We start from the raw sequence: 21,104 nt of genomic DNA, 5'->3' as shown, positions 1-21,104 counted from the left end.
TGTTAGGTGCAACATCCAGTTGTGTCCACTTGTTTGTGCAACAGGATTTACAGTTTATCTTGTCCCCCAACCCTTTGCAGATTTGGAAGGATGTGCAAACAACTGTTCATGCTATGCGGGATCTCACCCCAGCTTTTGAAAGTTACTTCAAGTACTTTCTAAATTGTCAATTTAAGTAGACCAACTTGCTGCTTTTGCTGTCAGTAGAACCAACTAATAACTAGTAGTACAGTGGTACCTCTGGTTACGTACTTAATTCGTTCCGGATGTCCATTCTTAACCTGAAATTGTTCTTAACCTGAAGCACCACTTTAGCTAATGGGGCCTCCTGCTGCTGCCGCACCACCAGATCACAATTTCTGTTCTCATCCTGAAGCAAAGTTCTTAACCCGAGGTACTATTTCTGGGTTAGCAGAGTCTGTAGCCTGAAGCGTGAATACAGCAACCCAGTCCTCACATGCCATTAAGAGCCCTCTGTGAATTCATATTAGAGCTATGCTGGAAGAAACCACACTAGAGAGATAGCATACTATAGCAGGGGTAGGTAACTTTCAGCCAATGGGCATGGTTACAGCTGCTAGGCTATATCCACCTGACAATATATATGGTAGGGGGCAGGTAAAGGAGGGGCTTGGACAAGGGCTGTGCAGGCACTGTGTTATCCAAGCCAAAAGACACAAAAACTTCTTTCATGACTTGGAGGACTGCACGTTCCTTAGGGCACAGGGAAATAGACTGAATGCCAAGGTAAGTGTGAGCAGGGATTTGTGACAGCCATTTTAAAAAAAATTATAAAACATAATGAAACTTCCACAGTAGCCAGCCACTATACTTAGTCTTTATTGTCTTTGATTGAAGTTTAACCCACATTTTATAGTCCCTATGGTATAAAAAACCACTTGCACTTGATGTATAGTAAAAAAAAAAACAGTTGTGTTTTTTTAAAAACAATGATAGACTGAGCTTGGGGGGGGGGGGTCTGCGCTGCAATTCCATAAACAGTTGTAACAGCCATTTGACAGTTGAGCCTTAAGGCTTGCCATTAGAGTCTACAGTTTCTGGATTAGTATCGCAGATGCGCCTCCACCTCCATTACAGATTCCAGCAAGACCATACTCTCCTTGCTTCAATGCATGAGCCATGTGAACAACAATTCTTGCTCCAGACATCCTAAAACAGAAAAAGCACCCTAGTTAAGTTTTGAGTTGTATAGATTGGCAAAAAGGTTAGCGCTTAACCTCATAAATCAGCTTTTTCAGCCCGTGCCTTAGAATCAGCATAGTGCTAAATAATATCTAGCTGAAGCATAAGAGAGCAGTACTAGAGGTAAGTAGTTTGTGACAGACCTGTCTCACACATGCACTAATCTATGACAACCACACACCACTGACATCCTGGAGGATGTTAGGATGGAACTATGCCAAGAGGGAAGAGAGGCAAGAGATGTGGGAAAAGAGGATGTGGGAATGGAATCAATAGGGAAGGAGTATCCAAAATAAACTTTTCTATAGGTCTGTCTAATGCAGAACTGGCCAGCTTAGCAACAACTCTTCATTGTCTTAGGTCTTTCCCACTCGCCCTGTTCCCAAACTAGATACACTGATCTGTGGTCCCAAGACTCAGAGACAACTTTTTCATTTATCATGGTTGAGATTTTCCAATCTATTGTGTCTACTGCATCAATTGATTAAGACACTACCAAACACAATGGACATTAAGGAGGGTGTTGATGGTTTGAAGTTGGATTTTTTACAGGACTAATACTTCCTCTGCACCATTACGTAATCTTATTTCCTAGTGGATTATGAAACAGGGTACTTAGAATATTGCAAACGATTAATAATTTTAGTTTATATATGGCATTTTTAAAGAGTAGGCATTTTTAAAAGTACCAAGAGCAAGCACTTAAAATGCACCATGTCAAGTACATTTACACATCAGAACTAGGAATGCTTTCTGCCTTCTTACATTTAAATACCAAAGCTATAATAACTAACTATTTGCCTTTGCTGTGGAGGGGAGGGTCAGGGTTTCTTCTTGTTGCGCAAACAAATGTATTACTTCACTTACCCAATTGGATGTCCCAAAGAGACTGCTCCTCCATGAATGTTCACCTTTTGCGGATCAACGTCTAGCATTTTAATGTTGGCTAGGACAACAACACTGAATGCTTCATTAATTTCCCACATTTTAATATCTTCCTTTTTTAGGCCTGTCTGATTAAGTATCTGGAAAAAGACAGAAACACATAGATAAAAGGTAATATATATCACCAACAGGGTCTGAGGGTTCTTGCCCTTCTGTTTTAATTCGAGATATAAAATGGGTCACTGGCACAATTGGGACTGTAGCTCAAGAGACATCCACCCATAAAGATAAACATTTCAACTGACTTGAAGCCACACGTCAGGTGAAAAAAAAATTAACAATTACCACTGCCTATAGCAGTCAGGATTCAAGCAAATACTTTCTCTAGAAAAAAATTAACCCAGTCCCTGAATTACGAAATCCATGTGTACCAGTTTCTGATCAAATCTAAGGTGTGAGATACTTCAGAATTCAATATTAACAAACTAATTAGTTCAGTGTTTCACAATGCTAAAATAGCAGCATTAACCTAAGAGTGAAATGTAGATTTCAAGCAATAAAGCAACTGGAGTAACGCCTATTTAATTGTCTACTTAAATTACTTACAGTGCTGCTGAGAAATGTCATCTAACATTTACATTTTACTCAAATATATTTTGCTTTTCAGGTCCATTTTAAAAAACCACTTTGTTATCAGTAGGTAGTGAACACCAAAAAGGAAAATAAAAGTACAAAGGCCAACAGAAAAAAAAACCTAATGAGAAGATTCAGAGGCAAGTTGCATTATGGTCTTGGCAGAAGCTTTCTAAGAAACCTTCCATGTTTGATTGGCATTAAGTCTTATTATCCAATATTCTGAATACTTCTGAAGTATAAGTATTACTGTTTGACGTACTGTGATACATATGAGAGAGCCTGCCTTGAGGAAGATTTTAATTTGAAGGTAGGGGAATGCTATAAAAGGATTACCTTAGGAACTGCATGTGCTGGTGCAATTGGAAAGTCAATAGGATCAACAGCAGCATCTGCAAAACCTGCAAAAGAGCAAATGTGAAGCAGAAGGGGGAAATGTCATTATTGGTATACATAGCAGCATTTAGAGTACCTGCAATAGATGCTTACAGCCTCTCTGGCAAAATTCTGGATATTATTGCTTTTAAAAGATGTAAGCATGGCAGTGTTAGAGGAACAGCTGAGACATCCCAAAGGCCCCTAAATTCTCTCGAGTTTGGCAAATTGTCAAGCTATGACTGCACCATTCAGTTAAAAAGCAGTCCTTTCAACCTAACCCGCTGATAAAAGGCAAAGTAAAACAAAGTAGGGGACGCAGGTGGCACTGTGGGTTAAACCACAGAGCCTAGGACTTGCCAACCAGGAGGTCGGCGGTTCGAATCCCCGTGACGGGGTGAGCTCCTACTCCTCGGTCCCAGCTCCTGCCCACACAGCAGTTCGAAAGCATGTCATAGTGCAAGTAGATAAATAGGTACCACTCCAGTAGGAAGGTAAACGGCGTTTCCGTGCGCTGCTCTGGTTCGCCAGAAGCGGCTTAGTCATGCTGGCCACATGACCCGGAAGCTGTATGCCGGCTCCCTCGGCCAATAAAGCGAGATGAGCGCCGCAACCCCAGAGTCGGTCACGACTGGACCTAATGGTCAAGGGTCCCCTTACCTTACCTAAAACAAAGTCAGTCTTACCCATTATCTGTCAGGATCAAGCGTTTCTCAACATTTCACTAGAAAGTCAAGAAGATTCTTACCTACTATTTTAGCCAATGGTTTAGCATTCAGCCTTTTGGCTGCTTCTGAAGTCATCAGTACTAATGCAGCTGCTCCATCATTCAATGTACTGGCATTGGCAGCAGTTACTGTTCCTGAAAGAGGCAGCAATGTGAATATAGTGCATTCCTCAGTAACATCCTAAATTCCAGCCTACATCAATCCATATTCAAAACACTGGCCACACAACATACAGCAATTCAAATTCAACAAGGCTGGCATTATATCAAAACACACATCCATATAAACCATTTCACCGAAGGAAATGCAGGTATGTTTAAATAAAAAATGCAATCTGGCCAGCTTTTACTACATTAAAAACCAGGCATCACTTTTTTCCGAACTTACCGTTTTCTTTCTGAAAAACGGCCTTCAGTTTTGGAACTTTACTGAAATCAACACGCTTGTACTCCTCGTCTTCTTTAATCTCTGTGTCTGGTTTCCCTAAAATAAGACTTTAATTAGTTAAACAATTTCAGACTTCTTTGTGGCTGGACAGCTGGCACTCCCTGCAGAACATGCAAAGGCTGTAGTTAAGTATGCTTCAAATCATTGTCTCATTTCTTGCTCCATCACTGCCCTAAGCCTCCTGTGAAAGGGAGGAAAGGCAGATAGCCTTCCAAGCAGGCCACAAAACTTTTTTGGGCGGGGAGGGACACAGAAAGAAAACTCAAACCTCAGCTTGGAAGGTCAAAAAACACAAAAAGCTTAATATGGGAATAGGGGTGTAAACAGAAATGGTCTCTATTTCAGCAAAAAGAAACAAAATATGTTCAGTCTTCATTTCATAGACAAGTTATGTTTGCCAGAATGCATACAACATTTTATACCATTTCTGTACATGGTTTATCATAAAACAGAAGGTGGGGAGGTATTATATATGAAATTATACTACCTTTCTGAGAAATAGTAACTGGGACAATTTCATTTGCAAAAACTCCCGACTCCCAACCTTCCTTGCTTTTGGTGTAAGATTTTATGGCATAGGCATCTTGATCTTCCCGTGATATAGTAAACTTCTTTGCAGTATTCTCTGCGCAATTACCCTGGGGAGGCAGACAGGAAATCACTGAAAGTCATTTTTAAAACTGGACAGGTTTGTGTAGATCAGCTGTGCCATCGCCAAAATCCCCACTTTTGAGGTTAATGGACTCAAGTATGAATGAATAAATTTAAACCAACTGAAATGAAACTTCCCATTTCATTTGTGACTCTGTTAGACATTGGGAACAAACAAAAAACCATGCAACTCACAAGCTTCTTGGTTTGTTTGCTGCCTGAAACAAGCTGTGCTAGCTTTTCCAATGAAACAGCATGAAGCAAGGCTCCTAAACTCAACAAATGTAGGCTTTTGATCAGGAAAGTATCTGAACATCCTATTTGCCAAGAGAACCTTTAAAAAAAACACCAGAACAACAAAAATAGGCTGCCACAAAACTTGCAAGACATTAAAAGCTGTATTTACCATGTGAATTTTGTTGTAAACATCTGTCAAGCCATCTTTTACAATCAAGTCTTCAAGCTTTACTCCTCCATAAGGCGTTGCTCCTCTGACCATTGTGTAGGGTACATTAGACATGCTCTCCATTCCACCAGCTACCATCACGTCCTGTTTCAACAAATTATATACAGCTTTTTCCAACTTACAAGGAGGATGAAAACAAAATACGGAAGAGTGCAATACTATTGTCCCTGGGAAGGCCTAGGATACAGCAGATTTCCCCCTCTCTCAACAAAATCTCCATTCTCCCATAATGCCCCCCCTCAAACAAAAAATAAGGGGGAAACATGCCAGCCCTGGAGTTGGCATACTGATTTTCCTGCCCACTATGACCTCTGCAAGAAAAATAAAAACCCTGAAAAAGGTTCCTTCATCTTTCACTTTCTCTCCCACACCTTTGAATTGCTTGGCTCAGATCTAAATGATGTTTTGAGTCTCCCATTAGGCAAAAAGTTGCAATGCAATTCATCATACAATCAAAAGGGTACATACACAATAACAAACACAGGAATGGGAAACCTGTAGCCCTTCAAATATTGTTGGACTACAACTCTCATCATTCCTGCTGCCTGGGCTAATGGGAATTTTAGTCTGACATAATCTGGAAGGCCATGGAGTCTCCTTTCCTTTGAGGTATGTGTGTGTGTGTACACACACACACACACAAGCAGTGTATAAATTTTATTAAATAAATAAATGAAATAATTTCTAAAAATCCTCAGCTAGTCACAGTTATTAATTTTCCACCCACTGATTATGCTAATCTTCATGTTGCATATCCTTTTGATGTCCCAAGAAAATTGTGTAAATTTAATATAAAATGTTAATAGTTTGGTTGGCCCCCATCTGTATTGGGAGAGAATGCAAGAGTGTGCCTTCGGGGGCGAAGTCAAACTGTTGGAAAGTTACAGGAAATAACATAGACAAGTCAGATACTGAAGCCATACCAGCACAATAATCAAAGCAGTATGGGTTGGTACAGTTGGCAATAAATCTCTCCAGCACACTTCCTTTTTAAAGGAAGAGGATCTTGCAAGAGCAGAAGCTTTCAGAGGCATACAGAAGGATTCCAGAAAATTTGTTCTTATAAACAATTGCTATTGGCCTATTTAAGAGATTATACATTTCCACGTATTTACAAGTCTTCTGAATATACTGACTCTCCTACCTGGCTCCCACATGCCAGACTCTGTGCTGCCAGCATAATAGATTTCATTCCAGAAGCACAAACTTTGTTGACAGTCGTGCAAGGAGTAGAAACTGGTAAACCTGAACCAAATTAAGATAAAAATAAACTTCTAAGAATTGTCAGCCAACTGCATATATGGAATATATCAAGTTGCTTTAATCAATTAAAAAGGAACTCATGCCAAAGAATCCCACTGACTTTCCTGATACCATGTGTTTTTCAGACCAGTAGTGTCCTCTCATACTAGTCTCAGTTCTATAAAGATGAAAGACCATTCCTGACATCTCCAGTAGTTCCTTCCATTCATAACATTTTATCTTTGGGATTCAACCCTTTGACTTCACCACATCAGAAAACTAGCAACATGTTATTAGGCAACATACTACCTCCCCACCACCATATATGCTAAGGACACCCCACTAGGCTGAAGTGAAAGTACAGAAGGAGTAAAAGAGGAAAAGGTAACTCAAAAAATGTTCCAGTTCTGATTATGGCAGTTTGAAGAAAACAGAAGGCCGATTCAGATTAAAATTCAAACTCAGATTCATTTGTTGAGCATTATGTGAATCGTACTCCTCAGTTATTTACCTCTGTTTTATAATTTAGCAGTGAATCTTACTCATTGAGGGTTGTATCCAATGCCATCTCTGTGCTAGTGAAAAAGGCTTCACCTTCTCCCCCACTGTAGCTCCCTGCACACCCTCAGAATCTACTCTAGAGGTTTGGGAGACCCACTGGAGCTGATTCAGGGGGCTCTGAAGGAGCTGTGGGTGTGGAGAGAAGAAGTCCCACTGCATGAAAGGAAATCTACTCATGCATTGTTGGATTTATGACTTGTGCCCTAAGAAGTCATGAGCCATAAAACAGTTTTGGTACCTGCACCAAGGGTTGCTTGTCTTGCAGGAGCTTGTCCTTGCCCAGCCTGAATAACATTGCCCATGTAGACTTCTTTCACTTCTTGTGCAGGGATACCTAATGGCAAAAATCAGAGAAGGCATTTTCCAAGCATAAAGTGATAATATGCTCATAGAATGAGAGAGAAAAGAAACATCTGGGTAAGAAGAATGAAATAGATGATGAAGCTGCCACTTAGCTTTTGTTTATGGACAAAACTGAGGAGCAAAGTTAAGTCCTTAAAAAGCTCATCTAGATTGCAGCTCTCCCTGCTTTTAGCTCAGAACCTCTACGCAAAACCACTTGTGAAGTGGTGCAGAGCAGGTACTTTTTTGCAAGCTTAGCACAATGTTTGCTGTACAAATTTGATCACCATTGCTTTAGTCCCTGGGTTACTCACTTGAATGCAAATGGCCAAAACTGAAAATGGGACAGGTTTGCAATAAATCATCCTTGAACCATGTCAGAACTGAGAATAAACCAGGGGAGAGGGTAGCAGAGTAATGACAATGGAGGACTAAGAATTGCTCAAAAGCAGACCGAGTGTGACATGCTTTAAAAAGGATGACATACTTTACCGATACACCTTGGGCACATGCATAATTGATTTCTTTAAAGAACAGCATGAATACTTAGTGGCTAACGTGTCCCAGCATAATAGCAAAGTGGCAAGGGGTGATTACAACAGACACTAGCTGCTATTTAACCTGGATCAGAAGAGATGGTGAATATTTTCCAAACAATCCATCTCCATCCCACCCTGTTCCACAAAACCTTCTGAACAGAGTCCGGACTTACCTGCTCTTTCAATTGCACCTTTAATTGCAATGGAACCAAGTTTAGTGGCTGGCTGTGATGAAAGGGATCCTTGGAAAGAGCCAATGGGTGTCCGGACAGCACTTACAATTACTACTTCCTAACAAACAAAACCATTGCAACGATTATGACAGTTACCCCCAGAAAGGTATATTCTCAAGTCTTAAGTTCTGTTTTAATTAGGAAGATTAGACTTAGCAGTTATCAAAGTAATTGTATGCTCCAGAATCATCTGGTTATTCCTGTATGATGGGTTGTGTAGTGGTTAGAGTATCAGACTAGGACCTGGGAGACCAGGGTTCTAGTCCCCTTAACCATGAAACTTGATGGGTGAACTTGGGCCACAGTCTCTCAGCCTAACCTACTCCACAGGGTTATTGCAAGGATGAAACTGACGGAGAACCACCTTGAAAGAAAGCTAGGATATAAATGTAAAAATAAATAAATAAATAAATAAATAAATAAATAAGTTAATTGGTATGTCTCTTTACTCAAAGATAATATGTTGCTATAGCTTAGCAAGAAGGCTGTACAACTGCTGATAATTAAAGGAAATAAGACATACAGATGGGAGAACTTCCTACTTATTCTTTTTTGCCAGGGAGTGAGTAGGTGGATCAGACAGCATGATAATATAAATAATATTATCTAGTGCTGGAAAACATTGAGAGAGGGGGAAACTACATTGCAGGTTTTGTAACAACCCATGTAGGCCAAATTATAGGCAGTCTACTTAGACAATTTCAAAAGAGAACACAAGTTATTTGCAGCAGTGAGACAACAAAATTCTATGGCATCCTAGAATCTATTTATTATGGCACACACTTTGACAACAACAACTTTTTGGATAGGAACCCACTTTATCAGATGCATGAAGCAAGGTAACCTTTTCAAGTATGCACATAGATAGACATGTATCATTCTGAGGGCCAGACTAGATAGGATGCTGAATGCACTGCTTTTTAATTCCTAATCGAAGTGAGGAATGGTAGAGTGTTTTGTAAAGCTGTGGTGTGCAGCAAATCTGATTTAACCCTTAGCCTCTAGGCCAGAGCTTTCCAAACTATATGTAGAGACATGTTAGTGTGTCGGCTGCAGTGTGTAGGTGTGTTGTGCGAATGCTGGGAAGGGGTTAGTTTAACCTCTGGATTGCTAGTAAAACTGAATTACTGTGTTGTGAAATGATGCATGTCTAAAAAGTGTGTCACCAACATGAAGTTCGGAAAACTCTGCCCTAGGCTGTGGTCCCAGTGAAAATTCTCCTCCCTTGGCCACTATCAGCCCCAGCAGGAGAGCTTGCATTGCTACCAGTAGTTCCTCCTAAAATGAAAATGCATCTATGTGGTCCAGGCATCTTTTGTCAGGACCACAGCAGATGAGGAACGAGTTAGAAAACCCTGCACACCATAGTCCTGGCAAAAATCCCCCCACCCCTAATATGTTTCATTTGCAATTTAAAACCACATCAGGAAAAAGGCACATCAGGAAGTGATATGTTTGGCATCACACCTACTCTGGCCCCTAATCCACTTAATTTATCTTAGCTCGCTGTTTGAAAAAACATGGTAGAGCTGGGCAAAGTATGGTATTGCCATCGCAAATACCTGAAGTCCTGTTACAACTGATACTTACATTTAAGCCACGTTGTGATGAGTAGCCTCTGCTTGCATAAGTTAACATCTGAAAAAATAGTTTATTTTTCAGTAAGTGCAAAAACATCTGGTATACTGATTCAAAAATATTGTGTTTTTCCATTTAACATATTTTAAACAAGCTACTTAAATACACTTGTTTGTTTTTCTTAATAATTTGAAGCTTTAGAATTATTCTTATTCTTATCATCACCATCAGCAGCAGCAGCATTTGCTACTCTTTGAAATACTTCCAGAAGTGAATAGGCAGAAAAGAGCAATAAGAACTGTCATAACTTTGCAAAGAATTTTCCAGCAATATACCTTTACAAAAATCCTGATGCTTAAAATAACTGTCAGTTAAACTATATTGCAATATTGTACAATCCTATTGCAAAATAAGTCAGTGATGCTGAGCTATGTTATTTGGTAATTTACCCTTTTGATCCTATAACCTTTAGCCCATTTAGGTTAACAAACTGTGACAGACACACTGAGCAGTTTTTAATCTCTGTTTTAGCCTCTCTATTTAGATAACTTTTGCCACAGTAAGCAGTCGCACATAAAGATGAGGATCCAGGTTTATTGTTTTTAGCAGCTTCCATGTGCGCTCCAGAGGAGTGCTGTTTTAAAAGGGGCCATTGCTCCTTGATACAAACATAACTTATGAATGATATTAGATGCATAAACACCATGAGACAACCACCATAGCAGCAGATTTTGAGCATCATTGAGGACAGCAGAATGGAGGGAAGATTTTATCCAAAAAAGGCAAACTCCACCAGGAGGTTCTCCTGTAGATGACCCTTACACAGGAGATCTTCTGATGGGCCATACCTCCTCATGTTCATTTGCAGAAAGAGGAAAGCAGATCTGCTGATTGGCTTTTTTGTTTCAAGCAACAAAGTATATTGGGTTGTCTCTTCTCCAGATAGCTCCTTTACCTTTAAGAGGGGAACCACAGAACAAGAATTAGGCCCTGCCTACAGATACAGTAGCATGTAAGTTGCAGGTCTAGCTTCAGATTATTGGGGGTGCTGGGCAGGCTGTCTTCCATGGGCCTCCCATCTCCAGCACCTGTGGCCACTTGAGTCCCCAGACATTAGCTTCTGCCTTCCACAAGGGAACTTGCAGAGTCTGCTTTTGCAAGGACTGGAGTTGTTGTTGTTTAGTCGTTTCCGACTCTTCGTGACCCCATGGACCAGAGCACGCCAGGCACTCCTGTCTTCCATTGCCTCCTGCAGTTTGGTCAAACTCATGCTGGTAGCTTCGAGAACACTGTCCAACCTTCTCGTCCTCTGTCATCCCCTTCTCCTTGTGCCCTCAATCTTTCCCAACATCCTGATTTTCCAGGGAGTCTTCTCTTCTCATGAGGTGGCCAAAGTATTGGAGCCTCAGCTTCAGGATCTCAGCTTCAGGACTGGAGTGGGCCCTGCCAAATGTCCATGACCCTAGGTGCCAATGCCACCACAGAATAAAACCCTATTTTGCATTTTAAATGCAACAGTTAACAACATTAAAGGTTTAAAGCAGGCAGTCACGGGGGAAGTGGGCGGAAAGTGATGTGACCTTGCAGCAACTTGATCCCCACTACACTCTGTGTTTGTGTGTGTGTGTGTTAGAATTCAAAGGTAGCAAGAGTTTGGGAGTACACTAGTACCTTGGGTTAAGTACTTAATTCGTTCCGGAGGTCCGTACTTAACCTGAAACTGTTCTTAACCTGAAGCACCACTTTAGCTAAAGGGGCCTCCTGCTGCTGCCGCGCCGCCGGAGCACAATTTCTGTTCTTATCCTGAAGCAAAGTTCTTAACCCGAGGTACTATTTCTGGGTTAGCAGAGTCTGTAACCTGAAGCGTATGTAACCTGAAGTGTATGTAACCTGAGGTACTACTGTATATCACTTCAGTATAGGAGAAGACAAATCACCTTTGGAACATTATGCACAGAGAGACATCCTTAAAAAACATTTTTTTTTAAAAAAAGGGCAGCAAAACTCGGGGGAGGCCACAACAGACAACAATAAGATCAGCGTTTCTCAGGAAGGATTTATTAGGAGAGAAAAAATACAGCAGAGCGCTCGAACACGGGTCTCCTCGGCTCGCTCCAGGCAAGGAAGACTCTGCCACCTCAGGTGGGCTCGTCCTGGCGCATGCGCGCAGGCCCGGCCTAAGAGGCACGCGGCGCTGACGCAGGGAAGGGCGAAGGGAGGCGGGGCTGGCCGCTTAGCCCGCTGCGCCTCAGAGGGGCTCAGCTGTCCCTGAGGGGAAGCGCGGAGGACAAAGGAAGGCGGCCGGGTCGTCCGTCAGGGGGAAGCGGGACCTCCATAACCAAACCCGCCGCCCCCCCCCCGGCCTGGCCTATTTTTTCCCCTCCTCACCCGAAGCGTCTTCGGCACCTGCCGCCCGCCCAACATCTTCGCTCTCGCGCCGGCCTCCGCAGCACCTCAGAACCCCTTCAGCTCCCTCAGCAACGGACCTCCGAGGCAGCGCGAGAGCGGCCGCTGTCACCTTCAGAAGGGCACGCCCACCCCTTGACCTAACCAATAGGAGCCCAAGGGCGGACCCGCCGTTTAATCCCCTGCCCTCGATTCTGTGCCTCCGGTCTGAGTTGGGAGAAATCCTATTGGAGCCTGAAGAGGAGTGGGCGTGGCTATTAGAGAGCAGTGCTATTGGCGAGGGAGGGGGCGTGGGAATTAATAAGCGGCGCTCATTGGACAAGGGGTAGAGGTTGGGGAAAGGGCAAGGAAGACATACTATCCTTAGTTGAGAGGGAGGGGCTTGGCAGTTCCCAGCATCAAAGTGAACCGCTTGAAGGACATTCCTTCCCTCAGAGAATTCTGGGTACTGTAGTTTGTTAAGGGCGCTGGGCATTGTAACTCTGGGAAGAGTAAACTTCAGTGCCCAGAATTCTTTGAGGGAAGGAATGTGCTTCGAATGTGCTTTGAACACAGTAGGAAGGAATGTAGACAGTTTAGGCTGGGATGGAATTGTGGAATCGTAGAATTGGAAGGGACCACAAGGGTCATCTAGTCCAACCCCCTGCAACACAGGAATCTTTTAGCCAACGTGGGACTCAAACTCACAACCCTGAAATTAGTGCTTCACCGACTGAGCTACCTTGTTTGAAGAGGAAGCATTCACTATTGCTCCCCACTGCCACAAATTCTGGTTCTAAACACAGCATAAGGGGTTTCTGTACTATAGTGTGTTTTAAAATGGGGTTTTAGAGTTTTTAGGGGGTTTTGAATGTTTTATGTAGTTTTTATGTAGTTTTATGTAGTTTTGTGGTAGTTCTATGTAGTTTTATGTAGTTTTCAATTTCATTGTTCCGCAAGGGACAATGACAATAAAGATATCGTATCGTATCGTAAAATGTGCAATGGCAAAGCAAGTTCTCAGTTCTCAGCACAACATACACCAAACACACACACAAAGGAGGCACCAAATGAGAAAAACAATTTACACAAAAGTGCACAAACCAAACATGAACTGGCAATAAAGTTGCTTTGCTTACCACTCTCTCCCCCAACTAGTCTGGTGAAGAGTTCTGGGGAACATGAAAGCTTGCACACTATTTTGTGACCTTTTTTTGGCCTAAGAAAGGTATTGCTCTAATCTGGATTTTTACAATGTGACAGTAAAGTGACTTTCAGCCTGTGACTATACAAGTAACTATACAAGCATACTCTGATGCCCAGTGGAGTTTTAGGTATACTTATTTGGGAATTAAATCTCATTAAGTCAAACACACACATCTAACACTGCCTTGGATACCATCAAATTCCTGTTTTGTTTTGTTTTGTTTTGGAAAAAAAAAAAAGATGTTCAGGAGTGTCAGAACCAGCCTTCTGGACCCAGCCTAAAAGCTTTGTTTTAAAAAACACTAAAATGATCAAATGTTTTATCGACATTTGCTGCAATGCAGAAAACAGAAGATTACACTGTGGACTCCAATGAGTCGTAGTACAGGTTGTAAAAGAAGATTAGGCAATAAAACTGAAGTTTTTGTAAACTCTTTTTATATGACAGGTGTGGAGCTATGTAAATGTTATTTTAGCAAACTTCCAAGAATATAATAATGGAACAGGATGAAAAACAGCTAACGACCACTTCATGCATAGTAAATCCCTTTATAAAAGCACTTGTGCGTCATATATGCAAATGGCTGTGATCCAAAGAGCTACTTGTTAAAATAAACTGCTTAAAGGACAAGCCATACATCAGTCTTCCATGTCTTGGTAGACTACTGCCTCCAAGTGCTTCAACTACAGCTGGAATTTCTTTCATCTCTTAACATGAAAGGGAATTTTTTCTCAACTTTAAGTGTTCAGTCTTCTACTGCTGTACTGCTCAAATTTCTGAAAAAATAAAATGCCATTGGGTGTCACCAGATCAATTACAAATCCAAACTGTCCATGGGACTGAAGGCAATATACGGTAACCAAGTACTAAAGCGACATAAATTGAGTAAGCAGCACTAAATAGCGGTGGGAAAGTACTGATTTTTAATAGCAACTTGCAATCCAAATCTTCTAGTTTAAAATTTCAGTTTCTTTGCACTACTATAAGGTTTACATAGAGAGCTTGTACTAAAAAGGTAGTAAACTTCTGTTACATAGAAAGAACTGATAATTAGGTGCTGTGGATTTGGATCAGATTATATTGCTGCACTGCTGTCTGGCAAGGCAGTTGTACGTGCCATTCATATAGCCAATACAAATGCATATCCCTGTAACAATGCTCAGACAGGTCCCTTGGAACCTATGTGGTGTTAAATGCTGATAAAAACACTTATCTTCATACCTTGGACTAGCTTGGGTTTGGATTTCAAAACAACTGATGGTAGTCTAGGAACGCTAATGGACTGTGTTTAATTCCCATTTTCAAAAGGTTCTGAAGATAACACCAAAAATATTTTGTGGTTTTTTATAATATTTTATATTACATTTTTATTTTGCAAGAAAATAAATTATACAACTTAAAAAATAAAATCCAAAAATTAAGCAGTACATCAAAATAGTTCAGCCGGACTGCCATACAAGAAGAAACTGCTACCAGTCAAAATTGTACAGCATTATTTCAGTATGTAGTGGCACACATTCAAAACTGTAAATAACTATATGTAGATGGATATTACAACCTAGGAAACTCATGTTTGCGCTGCACTCCAGGCTACATATAGTCTATTAAAACAGGAAAGCTCTTGTGTATTGTTTTATTTCACAAATATGACCTTGAATTTACAAAGATAGGATCCCAGCCAGTTCCATGAAAATAGAAAATAGTTTTGCGCTTAAGATACCAAATCTTTCCATGAAGCTATCAAATATTTCTCTCAGCTGCATTTTTAAAATTTGTACCTTTTACAACGGATACTGTAATGCAAATAAATTCAAAGTATTCAACTACCCGGGCCATGTTACTTTTTCTTCCCCCAAAAGGGGGGAGCCACCACTCAAACTTAAGTTAAACTACACTATGCTCCAACAACAGGTTTAAACAAATGAATAGGTAGAAAACAAGGGACACCAGTAGGATAAAGGGGGGAAATGGAAGACTTCAAAATTAAGTATGAACCTCATATGTTGTGACAAAAGTTTTTTTGTTTTTTTTTAACAACTATGTTTAAAATCAATGCAACCTACATTATTTTTCACATCTAGAGTATTACTTAATACAAACCACAATGGCAGTGCTTGTGGCAACATACATTTTTCAGAAGCAGCACCTCTTTATGCTAGGTCTTTGGAGAAAAATATCCAAAGCTAAAAATCAAGCTTTAAAAGTGCCATGTTGCCATATTGCAATGACTGATGATTCAATTCATTCTTAGATTTGGATGTTTTCCTATTTCTGCATACATTTTTAAACCAGTTTGTTTCTCTTCCTGATAACCTTAAGGGCATCTTGGTGAAAAGTGTCCTGACAAGAGAACACTAAATGTGATTCTGCAGCTGTAAGGAAAATTGCTGGTGTGATTTTTCAGATTCAGTGTTTTACCATGACATCCTGATCCAATGTACACAAAAAGAAAAGAAAAAACTGAACAAAGTTATAGGCACATTGTCCGTTGTAATTCCCCTGGTCCTAGAAACATTTAGGTACCTTGTGTAAGAAATAACCGTAAGAGATGGAGACGCAAGGGCACTGTGAATTTTGCTGCTATGTAAATGAGCAAGACAGACTCTCACTGGCAAGATCCAAACAGCCTCATGTGATCCTTAAAGTGCTTCTGCATGTGGATGGGTTTTCTGAGGTTTTTTTCTTTTCTTTTTCTTTTTGGCAATTTTCCTTTTGAAGTACAGGCCACTGTACTGCTCTCTTTTTAGGGAGAACAAGGGGCTGATGGGAGGGCTTTATGAATAGTCACAAATGAAGTCCGTGGTGGTCATTTACATCCTAGCCACTAATTCCAAAGTTCTAAAGTATTTGCACTGCTAGGAATAAAAAGAGGAAAAGGGGTATTTTTTGACAATCAGGCTGCTAGTGTCTGAATGATACCAAGAAATTAAATATGAAGTTTAAAGCTGGTTTTATATTTAATGTGTCATGCTTACTGCCTCCAATACAAATTAATGGGAAGCATACAATTCAAAAGCACTCTCATCAAAGTATTCAAGAAATATGTACAAATATTTTTAAAAATTACTTGCCCTTTTCTACCCATTTCCAAACCAACTTCCAAACCAAATGCAGTTTTAGAAACCCTGTAGCATGTAGACTTCTGGGGGATCAATTTTACTTGTCTTTCCCTTTAACAAGGAGTGCTTGACAAGTATGTAAAACTTGTTTTAAAAATTCTTGCCCATAAAATTTTGATGCTGAAATTCAACAATTCTATGTTAACTTGGAAGTTAACTTTATGTCAACTCTGTTAATTTTTAAAAAATATTATCCTCTGATCCACAATAAAAATGCACACATTAAGTGCAGAAAGTGAGGTTTTTAAATCACTGCCTGTTTTCATCTGCCACTTTTGCATTTCCATGCACGTTTGTCAGTCTCTGCCATCCCAAAGCACATACAGTTCCCCCACCCACACTGGTATGTTATTTATCATCACTTAAGGGTGCCAGTACCAACCTCTGTCTGTGGATGGGTAGACTACCTTTGGAACCCCATTATAGGTAAAATACAGCAACCATTTCCAATTTCACTCTGTCCGCACAACTATCTGTTACTATTTCACTTTCCAACCTGTAAGCATAATCACTAACTTTAAGAAGGAAAGACAATTGCTCTAGACTGCTAAAAGTTTAAAGGCTGTTTTGCAACATTGCTTTCCCCAGGCATAACGTTTAGGAATAGGGTACGGTAAAAGCTGAACTGCCATTAGGTAATTCCCCCCCCCCCCCACGCTAGTAATGCTGAGGCAGGAAGCTCAACTTTTCATGGACATTTTAAAGCAGCTGGAGACTTGGCAGTTAACTCTGAAAATGACTAGCATCTGCTGTGGTGTGGCAGCTCTCTTGCCCTCAGTAAAGCACTCTTTAGCCCTAAGCCTTAATGTGCATTGCTTTAAGTCTCTGGAAGATTTTTATCAAGGGAAAAAGGGTGGGGGGAGAAATGAGCACATTCCATCAGTGGGGGCTCCTACTCACCGAAACAAATGGAGGCCGGGTGGCAGCATTTTTTTCTTTTTTGTAGAACAGTCTGATTTATGACAATCTGTCAGCATATATACGTGGAGCTGGTCTAGGAGGTCAAAGAATTATCTTATTCCACACAGTTGATCCCTCCACCCCCCTGCCAGAGTAGAACTGTATTAAAAAAATGTAACATTTAGAGATTTTCAAATAAATAATCAAGGAAGAAATATATAGGGATTGTCAAAATGTTAATTCCTATTTTGGATAAGTTGTGCACTGGCTATTTTTAATGCATTCAGATTTACGCAAGCATATTATATTAAATGTACAAAGAGATACACTTAATATTTCATTTTGTTTCACCATAAGCAGATCCATCCATGAAACACAGTTCTTAAGGGTGAAGCCATAATCAAGAGAAAGCTACACCTCTTATTTTAAAAAGGAAGGGAATGAAGTCATCTGTCCAAGAAACAAATGTTTACCCAAGTTTTGTAAAGAAAAGTGACAAACAGGATATATCCTGCTTAACATCACTTGTGTCTCAGTATCCAAATTCAGTTATACTGAAGCACTTTGCTTGAGCCCAAAGATAAATATGTATCTTCAGCTGTGATGCTATTTGTGTCTTGCTCAAATATCGTACATAAAAATGGATCAAAAGGAGGCTGTTGATCCAAAACACAAAGTGTGAACTGCTACATCTAGTCCTACTCGCTGCTTTCTTAAAAATGTGACAACCCTCAGTGCATGGGTTTTGAAGATATTTTCCTTGTGCAAGGTACTGTTCATCTAGAAACCCCAAATCTGTTCTCTTCCAGGTGGGTACAATTGAAATCTAAAAAAATATCACAACGGGCTCTCAATGAATGCAAAGTTTCCCCACAAAAACCGCATGCTGTTAAAAACCTGTGCAACATGAAGGGAACGCCATCATGCTAGCTGAAAAAAAAAAGGTTGGCAAAACAAAGTCCTCTGGTAAGGTAAGGCAGGGATTTGAATATGTAATGCAAGTCAAACAAGTCCTTTCTCAGCACAGTTCATTTTCTTGTAGTTGTCTGCTCAAGCCATCTCCAATGCACATTTCCTTGGCATCTTCCAGTAAGAGAGTCTTCAAGCTATGCCATGTATATAAAAGTGTTGATATCTGATTCATCTCTTCTGATATATTTGTGTTCTATAAGCCATTCAATCTGCTCTTTTATCATTTTCTTCTGTGGCAAGAACATGTTCTTTAATATCTCTACTAGTTCAGTCTGAAGCTGAGCATTAGTAATTTTCTTCCTCATTTTCATTATTTGGATGATAGCCTCCTAAGCAAGGAAAAAAGGTAAGAAAAAGCACTTTGGGTGTGTGTTGTACAAGGTTAACAAACCAAATCTATTTAACTGGTTGGCAGAGAAGACAGTCAATTTCACAAGCATCACTTCGTAAATCACAGGATTTTGAAGACTAGGGCTACCTATTATACTAACTGAAAAGAACAGCCAACTTAGCTTAAGACACACCCCTCATTTTAGATCTGTACTCACCAGCTTAGTTGCATTCACATGGACTGCTTTAGCAACATAGTTAGCAATTATTTATTTGTTTACCTTTATCTGTTTATATTTAAAATCATTCCTAATGTTAAGCAAATATTTAAAAATCTCTTAAGCAGTATACAAATATACATAAACGATAAAAATAACAAAACAATGTAACAGAGATCTTCAGATATTGCCTTCAGAGTTGCTAGACACATAGTCACAGCAACCAAGAGAAGAAAACATTTTGTACTAACACAAGACAAAGTTGCAACTATGCTGGTAAAAGTGAAGGTCAAACAGGGTTCTACCATTTTATTTTAATATGATAAAAGCCTATTGCTTTCAAAAACTGCAGGGGTATGAGTAATGGCAGAGAGCAGTTTGTGAGAATAACACTTAGCCTCTCTAAGCTAACATATTACATATATGCATACTGGAGAGGATCGTATAAGTTATGAATTTTCAGCTAAAAGATTTGGGACTAAGTTTGTCATTATTAAGCAGGCTCAGACATTCACCCTGAAAGCTAAGTTCTTAGAAGTTGTAGGGCATGGGGATAAGCATCTCATGAATGCTACTGCATGTGAGCCAGGGGTTTGAAACTACCAACGTATGGTCAAACAGGACAGAAGGAATACAGAAATTAAACAAAGCACACACATTGCCACTGGGCAGCAGTGGGTGCACATTCCCAAGGCCCTGGAACACACCACACATAGATTTCTGCTAGGGTGACTCTACAAAGCAACCTGTTGTTTCAGTGTGGCACTACCAAGGTTACATAGTTTTGATGACACATTTAGATATGAATGCTGACTTTGAAATTTCAGAAAGCATGGATGGCACTCTTCCAAGCATATCTTGGAATGACAAGACCGTTTCCTTTTTATTTCTATTAAAACCGAAGTAGCTGAATTCTGCATTCCATATCACCATTTGTGTGCCAATGGAAATGCATAAAGCACACAGTCCTAGTCGTGATAGATCCACAGCAATTTTGCAACTCAGTCCTTGTTCCTATGTTGTGAATAAGAAAATTTGCTTCTGTTCATGTTGCCCCTTGCAGCTTTGCACCAGTGTAGCTTGGTGCAAAGCAGATTTTCACCTGCCTGTATTGTGGAGCCCTTTTGATCACAAAGTCAGATAGTTAAACATGAATTTTCACATCCTACAGTGACAGATCTACTCTTCATTTAATTAGATACACTGTAAAGGAAGGCAAAAACAAGCTGTCAGGTACTGAAACACTTCAGACTTCAAGAGCATACACAGAGATCATACTTGTAGTAGTGAAAAAAATAATAATCACAGAGTTGAACAGTTAGAAAATTGAATCAAAGCCAGAAGCTTATATAGGATTAACTTACCTGCGTCCGTAATATTCTTAATTGGACTATCCCTTCATTTTCCTCTTCTCGCATTCTCTCTGTAGTTAATTGAAGTCTACCAATTAGGTTTATCTTACCTCTCTTTTGAACTTTTGCATTTTTTCTGAAATAATTAAGAATGAGATGAAGCAAAATATATAGGATATGCAAGATGCTTTCACTGCTTAGTCCTACTCCAAAGAGACTCTCCAAGATTTCAGGCAAAGCTATTTCTGAGTGCTAATGCTCAACAACCTTTATTATGATTAGGATTATCATAATTACAATTACCTGCCCTTCACCCTAAGGTCCCAAGGCAGGTGACAATTAAACCACAACACAAATATTAAAACACAATCATTACACAATGCTAAGAACAATTCAAAACAAATTTAAAACTTACAAAAATATGAGGGGTCCTAAAAAGGTGCATCTCAAGTGTCAAAAACAAGGGTGAAAAGGTGCATTTAATTGGGGGCACTGGGGACTCAACCAAAGTGTTGTATTCTACCGCTATAAATACAGGTATCTCCCCACTTGCAGGTGTTCAACCCATGCATATACACATCAGCAAGATTAGTTGTAACTTGCAAAAATGAAGAGTAAGGTAAAGGTATCCCTGCTCGTACGGGCCAGTCGTGTCTGACTCTAGGGTTGCGTGCTCAACTCGCTCTAGAGGCCATGAGCCGGCGCCGTCCGAGGACACATCCGGGTCATGTGGCCAGC

At 40.2% G+C, this 21,104-nt stretch overlaps 2 protein-coding genes across 3 annotated transcripts in view; both read right to left on the bottom strand.

The window, feature by feature from the left end:
• Window positions 1-822: 822 nt before the first annotated feature.
• ACAT1 (acetyl-CoA acetyltransferase 1) lies at window positions 823-12,429 on the bottom strand. Its single transcript, XM_081002265.1, has 12 exons — window positions 12,272-12,429; window positions 9,896-9,943; window positions 8,246-8,363; window positions 7,430-7,525; window positions 6,533-6,633; window positions 5,329-5,472; window positions 4,759-4,909; window positions 4,212-4,307; window positions 3,845-3,958; window positions 3,058-3,122; window positions 2,071-2,228; window positions 823-1,170 (listed from the first exon to the last, which is right to left on the bottom strand). Exons 1-12 carry the CDS (start codon window positions 12,305-12,307, stop codon window positions 1,050-1,052), a joined length of 1,248 nt encoding a protein of 415 aa, XP_080858391.1. The 5' UTR covers window positions 12,308-12,429; the 3' UTR covers window positions 823-1,049.
• Window positions 12,430-14,807: 2,378 nt separating this feature from the next.
• The window catches only part of CUL5 (cullin 5), a 34,226-nt gene continuing 27,929 nt past the window's right edge, over window positions 14,808-21,104 (bottom strand). For both annotated transcript variants that reach the window (XM_081002000.1, XM_081002001.1), the window contains 2 exons: window positions 20,379-20,502; window positions 14,808-18,795 (listed from right to left, as the gene is read on the bottom strand). In XM_081002000.1, the coding sequence (XP_080858126.1) occupies window positions 18,601-18,795; window positions 20,379-20,502 (319 nt within the window). In that variant the 3' untranslated portion in view covers window positions 14,808-18,600. The remainder of the gene's footprint in view (window positions 18,796-20,378; window positions 20,503-21,104) is intronic.

The sequence above is a fragment of the Podarcis pityusensis genome (assembly GCF_964106645.2).
Source record: "Podarcis pityusensis genome assembly, chromosome: 4".
Classification (NCBI taxonomy): domain Eukaryota; kingdom Metazoa; phylum Chordata; class Lepidosauria; order Squamata; family Lacertidae; genus Podarcis; species Podarcis pityusensis.
Note: the sequence above shows the minus strand (reverse complement) of the source record. Positions and strands in the feature narration are given on the sequence as shown.

Bases quoted from the DNA above. Each gene is read 5' to 3' on its own strand.
- ACAT1 (XM_081002265.1), bottom strand. From the start codon at position 12,307: ATGTTGGGCGGGCGGCAGGTGCCGAAGACGCTTCGG. The intron at 3,959-4,211 runs GTAAGTTCGGAA...TGCCTCTTTCAG, and splicing joins CGTTTTTCAGAAAGAAAACG to GAACAGTAACTGCTGCCAAT. The intron at 2,229-3,057 runs GTAATCCTTTTA...GTCTTTTTCCAG, and splicing joins CAGCACATGCAGTTCCTAAG to ATACTTAATCAGACAGGCCT.